The 10,339-nt window shown below is 39.4% G+C and overlaps 1 protein-coding gene across 3 annotated transcripts in view; it reads left to right on the top strand.

Moving 5' to 3' along the window:
- The first annotated feature begins 11 nt into the window (after nt 1-11).
- rfx2 (regulatory factor X, 2 (influences HLA class II expression)) overlaps nt 12-10,339 on the top strand; it is a 40,143-nt gene continuing 29,815 nt past the window's right edge. For 2 of the 3 annotated variants that reach the window (XM_010871825.5, XM_010871821.5), the window contains exon 1: nt 12-191. In XM_010871825.5, coding sequence (XP_010870127.1) covers nt 102-191 — 90 coding nt within the window. In that variant the 5' untranslated portion in view covers nt 12-101. Of the gene's footprint in view, nt 192-482; nt 678-10,339 lie in introns of all 3 variants that reach the window. The other variant, XM_010871824.5, reaches the window with a different exon arrangement.

Below are 10,339 nucleotides of genomic sequence, written 5' to 3'. Positions count from 1 at the left end.
ATGGTGTGTTGAAGAGGTCACTCGAAACATATTTCAGACTGATTAATAATTGTTCTTATCAAACACATACTTATTATTACTTGTTTTTGTGTTCACTATGGATGGATGATGATTGTTTATTGACATCCGCTTCGGCTCGTTATTCGTTACCTATTCTTCTGCTACACCTGCAGCATATTCATTACCTAAATGTAAGTAACCCAGGATAAGAGCGGCACCGACTACAATGTATACATCTAGATGTTGTATACATTCTGTGAAATATTTTAACAACAAATGCCACAAATCTGCAGACTGTTGGAACTTTCAAACACATCTCCAATTCGTGGATGAGAAACTAATAGCTAAATCTATGCCATATGGTCAGCCTGCTAAGTTTGTTTAGAGTCCTAGCGCCCACTAGTGGTGTAACCTACAGGTCGAGTTTTTCCTTATTTGGGCGGAGTCGATGCAGTATTCCCGCCCTAATATTTTTTTTTTAGACACTGACGTATGATGGAGAGGGTAGCAACAGTTGCCTCGAGACCCCCGCGCGCCATAGTGACTGTAGCCGTGGAGACAGTTACTTGCCAACGGGCTCAACACTCAGCAACAGCAGCAGCAGCAACTGGAACTCATCGAGCAAGTGAGAGAGGGGAAAGAGAGCACAGCCAGGGCAGAACTTATACAAGGCAAAGGTGACTATATCTTTACAGAGTTGAGACGATACATTTATTCTAATATGGAATATAACGATAGTTACTTTGGCATTGATTGCATACCATTCTCTTTTTCACACCCTAGCTAGGAAGCTAACGTTACTTTTCTTTCGTCACATCCCCCCTCGAATCTGTCAAGCATTACTGTAGCTAACATAACGTTAACTTCGCAAACTAAATTAGCAACGTTAGCCAGCTAGCTAAGCTAACGTGCTTTACTCCATTCAAAGATTGATTTACAGCCATTTGTATCCGATTTCAAACTAGTGATAGTACTGTAAAGGAATCTAGTTGACGTTTGTTGAGTTAGTAAGTTATCCATGCTATACCAGGCTTAAACTTGTGACAGGTTGTTTGCATAATTGAATGGCCAGTGTTTCGTTCTAACATTCTATATTTATGCTTATTGTACTCTGAAATTGACAACTTCGGTAGCTACAGGTTGTGAGTTAGCCAGCTAAAGATCTCATAACAGATGATCATAGGTGAAATGTTGTTGATCATTTTTACATTGCAGATGTGTGATATGACAACTTGCAAGAATGTTGTCTTGCTAACTAAATGTAAGCTATAGTACAATACACTTGACATGGTGCACCACCTTCATTCAGCGAGTTTACTAATGTTATTAGCTAAATCAGCAGTTAACTGTATCTGAGTAAGCCAACGTTAACTAGATACTTTAGCTGGGTCAGGTAACGTTAGCTAGTATTAGCGTACCTCAAATGGCAACAGACTTAGGTATGCCATACTATAACCTTAATATTGGTCATTTCAAATTCATTAGACAATTTACTATTTTACAAACCCTCCTCTCTAATATGTTCTTTTGACATTGATATACGTTCTCAAAATTAACTCGAAAGAGACCCGTCTTAACTTGCTGTTAGATTTCTTCGTGCTGAATTTAGCTAGCTAACATTATTTGCTAGTTCCATTATCTTGATACCAACTGTCGTTTCTTGTTCTTTTCACTAGCTAGCTAAAACTTTTGTCGTACATTAAACAGTGGCTCGAGCTCATTCCTAACGTTGGTAGTCGTTGTTTGCTAACTTTTAAACAAACAACGGAACAAGCGGATAACTTGCCAGTTTACTGGCCACATCAGTCAATGCCATACCGTTGTCAATTTCGTTTTGGGAGGGGCGTGGAGCAATGATGCCGGGGCCGTTTATTTTACATGCTTTTTAAAATATATTTGCGCTTAAGAAAAGAGTAAGCTTAACCAAAGCACATTTCTATTTTCATATAACAATTAAATAACCAATAATAAGCCAATTCAATAATACTATTCTGAATGTTATCAATATAGTTTAAAGAAATATGCAATTATTACATGTGATGCTATTATTGTAGAAATTAATTGTGATTGCTGAATCATTTTCAAAGTATATGTAAGGTTATCAGGAAATAATTCACCAGTAATTAAACAAAAACATTTAGTTGACCTTCTTTTCCGTACCATAGTAGGTGCATACATTTCCATACCTTTACGTGGTAGGAAGCAAACTCACAACCTGTCATTGCAAGCTCCATGATATACTGACTGAGCTTCACTGGAAAATTCTAAATCCCTTGGGTACAAAAATATTTAGACTGTCCAACTGTTAGAATGATGTTCATTTACAAGGTAATATCTTGACTTCCCATTACAATTTTTAAGTTTCTTCATCAAACTGTTTCAGATCTGTTAGGCATACATTAATTATTGCGTTGAATTCATTATGGTTTTTGCAGGCTACATGATAACATGAAATGTCATATTTTTCATTAGTAATGAACAAGTTTTTAATGCACACTTTTTTCTAAATTGGTAATGGAAACACTTTTAATTTAACATTAATTTAAGGTGTGATGTAATTGCATGTAAATGCTATTAGTTATGCAACATCCTATCCTATTCAAGCAATGTCTTTATCGCAGTCCGTTCTGTCCGCTGACAATTTTTACTATATTTGTGTTAGTTGAAACTAGTATTTTTGTATTTTCACTTGTCCCCACTTAGTTCATCCTAATCTAATAAACATCCCTTTTAAGACAACTTCCAGATGTTCTTTTCTGAGACCTGTTTGCTGTAGCAGCAAAATTTGTTTGGTATCTATGTGGCATGAAAAATCATTATTTTTATTAACACAATATCTGGTTTCTGGTAATGGAATACACAGTAACAGGTGGACTTCAACATAGCAATCATCTCCCAAGGAGAACTGAATGATTCATGTTGAGATGCATTATTGATGGCCCCAATACCTGCTTCCATTCACATAAATTGCTGTGTAAATTTTCAATTGCCATTGGTTTTTGAACTAAATAAGGGTTGTGCTCAAAAAGTTTCATTTAAAAAGTTTACATTTGGAACTTCAAGGTTGCGCAGCAGTCTATAGTACTATTTTGTAACACCAAACTGACCATTGCAGTCTAGATTTGAGCATTGACTTTGTTGCTAGCTGATGAAGGGCTGGGACGCCCCTGGGAGGGGGATGCAATGTCAGCAGGGATTTCCTGGTCTCATCATGCTAAAGTAATTCCCTCCGGCATCTCAGGCACCTGCAAAGCTAACTGAGGTTGTCAGATGAGTGTGAGTTCCCTCCATCATTTTAACTCATGCAACTTCCTGGCGGAAGGAAGGCGTAGTGAAATGTTCAACCCTTCGGAGTCTGTTGGGAGTTGTTACAATGTGATGAGGTCATATAATTGTGTATGACATTTTAATAATACCCCTGATGTTTAACAAGTTTTAAATCAATTTCTGAGAGATTTATGCACTTGCTTTAACAAATCAGCTTACTTACAAAACAATAGTCTACTTTAGCTTTGATTGGTCTAAAAGAAAATTAGGAATTGTCCCTGAAACTCTATGCACTAAGAATCTTTGCATGTTTCTCTTTTGTTTGCATGCCAACATTGGTCCTTGAAAAGTGCTTTATGATGTCAGACCACTTTATTATTGCCATTATTATTATTATTATTCACTTTAAATACAAATGCACCCAGTCAGGGATGGAGTGTTGGGCTGGAGGTGTAATGTTTCATTAATTTAAACAATTTCAATCAGCATATTTTCATACCCGTGGATGTGCCGGGCGTACATAGTTTTGACTTGCAGAGGCAGGTCAGCAGGAAAAGGTGCTTTATTGGGGAGAGTAAGACAGGTTGGAAAGCAGATGGTACTGACTAGTTAAACCCATTCTAAAGTATTGTACTACATATTTATTTTTGTACTCTTATGAAAATGGCAAGATTCTTCTTCGAGTGCTTGATTATGAAACATCTTCACAATTACAGAATTATGCTCAAGCAAAATACTAATTTGGTCCGGATGAAAGTATGTATGTTTTGGGTTGACCTAACTTTCAACCAAACTTTTGCTCCTACTACTTTTACCACCACAAAACAGGTATTGACACACATTGATATATGTGCCATACCGCAGGGCCTTCCATATACCTATACTGAAGTGCAGTGAACCGACGGTTTTTTGTTATTAACGCATCGTGGTTTTGCTTGGATCTCCAAGAGATGCCGAAGTGTCCTGTTCTTCTGTCGTGGTCCCGGTTTAGTGACGTCCACTCCTATCCTAAGAATCTACCCTGGTGTTGTTTTTGGGATGGTTTTAGTAGTGTCCACTGTAACGCTATACCATGTTGAGTTTTTAATGGACTTGTCTCTCGTACACCGCCGCTCTCAAATGGACAGCTGCAGTGGTCCCTGGGAGGGAGGTTGACCCAAGACAGATCTGTGTGTGTGTGTGTGTGTGTGTGTGTGTGTGTGTGTGTTCATGCTGTATTTAGCTCATCTGGATGAGTCCCAGCCCAACCCCTCTCTGTCTCATACCTGGCCAGTGGCTGCCTGATCAATTATTAGCGCACTGCTCAGACTACTCTGTTGAAGTAATTGTGTGTCGCAAATAACAATGTAAACCTAGGAATTAAATATTTGAGGAATTGTTACCCTGACATCTCTATTGTGGACAGCAGTTCAATGGCAGAGTATTTGCTTGAGCTCTATCAATCGATGTGATGCTGATGGCTTGTTTTATGACCGTAATCTGTTCAATTGTTTTTGTAGCTTTAATTCACATCTTTAAAAATCCATTAGTTGTCACTAGTAGCATTGTGCATAATTTATGTAGATGTTATCTCTGTTGTTTTTAAAGTTATGGTGTATAGATCCAAGAGCACTTGAAATTGGTTTTCTTCTTGCTGTGCTTACTGAACCATCTTGTCTGTAACTTTGATTGTCTGACATCCACTCAGATTTTAATGAGATGCACCAAAACTCCAGTCAAACATGTCATGAATTCACTGAACAGTGCAGAGGCACCGCAAAGAGGAATACCTTTGGGGAGTTGTTAATGTGTGCATGGAAAATAATTGTATGGTGATTTTCTATACAAGAAACGGGCAGAGTTCAGATTTTCTTCTGTTACATTATACACCTCCACCACTTGTAGCTACCAAACCAACATTAGGGAAATTGTTTCATCTGAAGTGTCCATGTGCTACAGTATATCTGTGCTGTTTGGAAATCACGAAGTATGTCTTTGTTTTCAAGGTACTGCGAAACGGCCTCACCCGGTAAATAGAATGTTACCCATGATTTGCTATAAGTAGCTACAGGTTAAAACTTGTTGTGAAATAATTTTTTGTCTCTCTCACTCTCTCGTTCTGTCTCTCTCTCGCGCTCGCTCTCTCACTCTCGTGCTCTTTCTCTCTCTCTCCTTCTCTCTCTAACTCTCTCTCTCTCTTTCACTAGGGGCATTCTTCACATTCCACCTGGTTTGTATCGTAGCTACACAACTGCTAATTACATTTCCTGCCACAAACAGCAGCCAGGGCTCTTGACATTTGCATCACAATGATAGCCCCCATCCCCACCTTCTTTCAGCCATTCAGCCAGGGATAGTAGACCTCCCCCAATACTCTCCCCACTTTCTCTCTTTCTGTTTCTTTTCTTTTTTGGACTTTCCTGTAAAGGAAAAAAACATGTTCCCCTGTGGATGTCTTAATTTCTCATGTAAAAAAGCAACAAGTACAACCTTGATCTTGCCTCAAAATAGTGACAATATGTCCTGTGAGTAATTGGGACGACAGATTTGTGAGCACGCTACTTGCAATTTACCTGCAGGGCTGTACTTTAAGCCCACTAATGAGACAGAGCGAAGGTAGAAGAGGCTTGTGGGTCATGCAGGCGAAAGGCTTCCTGAGTTTAGAGTTGAAAGCGCTCCTGAAATTGTCCTCCATACCTAGGTTGTTATAGCTTTGTGTTTTCGTATATAAATATATAGTTATTTGATATTCCAGTCTCAGTTTGCTTTGGAACAGGATTTTTTTTTTTGAAATCCATAATGTCATATTTAGTTTCCATTGAGCACTGAAAGTAGGCTAGAATTATCCCAATTAACTGCAAACATTCCCAAACATTTTGAGAATGTTCCCTTGAAGGTGCACAGTGAGAATGTTTTTGCAGCTAATAACATAAGGATCTGCAATCTTATTTTTGTGAAGAGATTTTGTGTACCTGATTTTTTTTTTGTCAGAAAGGAATGGTATATTTGTTTGCACACATGGTCCAACCACGATTGGGCTAGTACATCTAAAACAACCACTCCAATTTGGAGGGGCGCAGGGAGCGGTTGTGCTGTCTGAGGATCAATAAGGGTTTCCTTCCTTGTTACCCTTGATTTTCCCCCCTTTCATGAACAACCTTCTACTGAGGGGCTTAATCGAGTTCCATTTCAATAAGTTGTAAAAAAAAAAAAAAAAGAAGCATAACATAAGTTAATGTAATAAAACTTATAATCTTAAATAGGCTGTCTTATATTGTCCGAAGTCTATTAATATTTCAGTAGGTATAAGATTCGCCTTCTGTTGCTGGGTTTTCATTAAGCCTAAGAATTTCTTTTTGTGGTGGGGTTGTCATACATATAGCTTTATTTAGAAAATCCTGCAAGTAAATAGAGCATTTATAATAAAAAACAACAACAAGATCGTACAGGTGAGTAGTTCTATTCTTTATAATGCTGTAGAATGAATAAACGAACAATGTAATTCTTAGCATATTCATTTTGCCTGATAAACTAACGTCAGTGATAAAACAAATGGTTAGTCTAAGTGTTTGTTATAATGCTTTAAAACAAATGTGAATATGTCTCAGCATAGTGTTTTAGCCTACAGGCCAGTGTTCCCTCTGGAAAATGTTCTTGCTGTCGGCTGGCTGTTTGATGGGGGGGGGGGGGGGGGCATTGAGAGAGTGGCACACGCTGGTTGCTAGATGCCCTCCGTTTCATTGCCCTGCTGCTCCTTCTCGTCTTTCCTTTCCTTCTCTCACCTTTCTTCCTATTGCCTCCACTCCATTTATTCTCTCTTCCTATTGCCTCTTCCATCTCTTCTTTTACTTTCTGCCTCTATTCCTCTTCCATTATCTCCATATCTGTTTTACTCTCCTCTCTGCCCTGGTAGGCTACTAATCTAGTTTATCCTAATTAATAAGGTAATTTAGTTTCAGAAAAATACATAATTTCATTCTGACTTTTGGGAGACTGCTCTCCCTCTCTCTTTTGCTGCAGTGGATTAAAATATTTCAACTTAAGAAAAAGAAAATCACAAAAACGGATCCATTTACGTTGCAATGAATGTTGGATGAACAACTAGCTAGCATGGCAAAATAGTACGGTTAGTTAGCAAAACTTGCTTTGCCTTACGCCATTGTTTCTCGGTATAACAGAGGATACAATTGCGGTAGCAATATTGATCGTTACATCTAAACTAAGTGAGAATTTATTTTAACTGAAAAGTTTGCTAATTAATGTAGTCAAGCAAACAAACGACTGGTACCTTAAATGTCCGTTCCTGTGGTGATCTCCTTCCATCTACGGAGGCATTCGCGCCCTGGGAGAACAAGTGTTGTTTTGCACGCGGTGCTCACATGGAGAACAACTGTTTTTTCAAACAATGTTCTATCCTGACAAATGATTTGTCCAACAAAAAGTTTCAATGATTGATTTTCTTGACGTGGCGGGAAAGATTTTGCCATGGCAGGATGCTGCGGTAAAATGAATGCAATGGTATATCTGTTACAGACTATAACTCTGCCATGACACTCCAAATGTGAGCTTGAATGCATCCAGTGTGCTTTGATCATCCTTGATATATCTTAAGAACTTAATTGGAATCCACCTGTGGCAAATTCCATTAATTGAAAATTATCTAGAAAGGCATAGAAATGTTTATATTAGATCCCACAATTGACAGTACATGTCAGAACAAAAACCAAGACAAGAAGTCCATGGAACTCTGTAGACCGCCTATGCATCAGTTTGGGGAATGTTATATAAAAAAACTCCTCAAGCATTGAAATTTCTCCAGAGCACAATGGGCTACATTTATTGTGAAATTTAAGAAGTTTAGAACCACATAGACTTTTTATAAGTGGCCATCTGGGCAAACTAAGTAACTGGGCAGGAAGGGTCTTACTCAGGATGATCCCCAAGATCCCAATGACTTCTCTCAGAGTTTCTCTGCAGAGACTGAAGAATCTGTCAGCATTCTTTCAGTCAGGTGTTTATGGTAAAGTAGCTAAACTGAAGTCACTTTTGAGTTAAAGGCATATGTCAAGGTGCCGGAAGGACTCTGAGCGCATGAGGAAAAATAATATCTGTTCTGATGAAATTAAAGTCAATCTATTAGGTCTGAATGTCAAGCAATATGTGGGAGAAAGCAAGAAAGCTCATTACCTAGCTAATACTATCCCTATGCGGAAGCATGATGGCAGGAGCATCATGCTATGGAGATGCATCTCAGTAACATGGACTGGGGGACTGGTCTGGAGTGACGGAAGGGTGGACTGAGTACTTACAGAGTGGTCCTTCAAGCAGACCTGATCCTAAGCGCATAGGACCTGAAACTTGGGCAAATACTCATCTTTCAGCACAACAATGCCCCGAAACACACAGCCAAGACAGTTTGGAGTGGCTTTTTGACTGATCTTTTATTGCCTTTGAGAAGCCCAGCCAAAATCCACATTTCAACCCCATTGAACATCTGTGGGGACACCTGAAGATCGCAGTTCACTCAAAGGTTCTGAATATTCATGTACATGAAGATGTTTCTTTTCAGTATTTCTTTTCTTATTTTTTTAATATATTTTTTCTTGGTCATTATGGGGTATAGTGTATAGATTCAGGCAAAAAGGTCTATAACTCAACACAGTGTGTATTAAGTGCAAGGTTCTGAATACATTATGAAGGCACTGTGAGGCCAACATCTTTTGACTGTCTTTGCTGTTGTCTGGGGTGACTGGTCATTGGGGGCAGGTGGGGCACAGCTCCACCTGTTGTCAACAGAAAGAACTGCAACAAAATGTTTTTTTTTTCTTGAAGATTACTTCCTATAGTTTATTATCTATGAATATAGCATCTTCCTAAATTGCATATCATTTTTGTTAGGATTTTGTTTCATGTTCATTGGTCCCTACCTTGCTGCTTCAGCCTGCGTTCTGCCGATTCAAGTTTGCAGTAGTAGGCCATAGGCTAAGCGTGAATGTGGGGCTAGCTCCTCTCTGACAATGCAATGTACAGTGTACGTGTGAAAATATTAATACGCATGCTCAGAATGTTAGTGTGATCAATGTAGATCACATGAATTTGATGCCAAGTGGGGCTGACAGCCGGTAGCCCCACTACAGCGTAATTTTGTATTTCAGACCTGATTGGCTGTCTTTCTGGGGCCAACATTAGTCGGCAAGAAGAGCAAGGAGGGTAGATTGTCTTAGCTAGCTTGTTAGCTTCACAAACGCCAGATAACTTGAGAAAATTAATAAAGTGGATTTCATACTTGAGCACCGGTTTGTAACCCTTAATTTGGAGAGGGAACTTGAAGTAAAGCGACTTGGTGCCCATCAGCCACAGGATATTGTCATCACTCAAACTGCTGGTAAAAGTAACCCGCGGGTTTAACGTGGAATGGTTTTTGAAGAAAAAGTTGCTAACGGTTAGCATACGAAAGAAGGCACTCTTCTGTTTTCCATTTCTGCTATTTGGTGGAGATGGTACTTGGTCGAGGATGGGTTACAAAGATTTGAAACATCTTTCTGAGAGGATTGCAAAACATGAGAGCAGCGGGAGTCATCTGGACAATGCTGTGAAATTGGGCTTACTTGGAAGGGTAAATGTCGCAGCCCAAGTTGATAATTTGTTGCCATACAGGGAGATGGGACACCTGATATCACCCATAATCACACATGGTGGTTGTGTTGCAATACATGTTGCCTGACAATACCGTGACAGAGGTTTTTGGAGTTGGTGGAAGTCAGATAAAACTGGACTCGGCCTCTCTACTAGCATCAAGGGTGTGCTGGGACCACTGAAGCTGGGAGAAAAGCTGATCGCTCAGGCTGTAATGAATGGAAACGTCCGAGGGATACAGACGCTAATGAAAGAGACGTACCCATATGCCCAGTTTGTTCACTGCTGTGCTCACCAGCTGAACCTGACCTTGCAGCAACTTTGTTCAGCAAGGATGAGCATCCTGAAGGTGTTTTTTGCAGAGTTAACTGCTTTTGCACCTTTTTCTCTGGCGCTCCAAAACGTGTTGCGGCACCTGCTGAGGCAACACAGAGACACATTCCAAGGCCACCCTGCT

This window comes from Esox lucius, chromosome 8, assembly GCF_011004845.1.
Source record: "Esox lucius isolate fEsoLuc1 chromosome 8, fEsoLuc1.pri, whole genome shotgun sequence".
Classification (NCBI taxonomy): domain Eukaryota; kingdom Metazoa; phylum Chordata; class Actinopteri; order Esociformes; family Esocidae; genus Esox; species Esox lucius.
The sequence above is the reverse complement of the archived record's forward strand: the minus strand, read 5'-3'. Positions and strand labels throughout refer to the sequence as shown.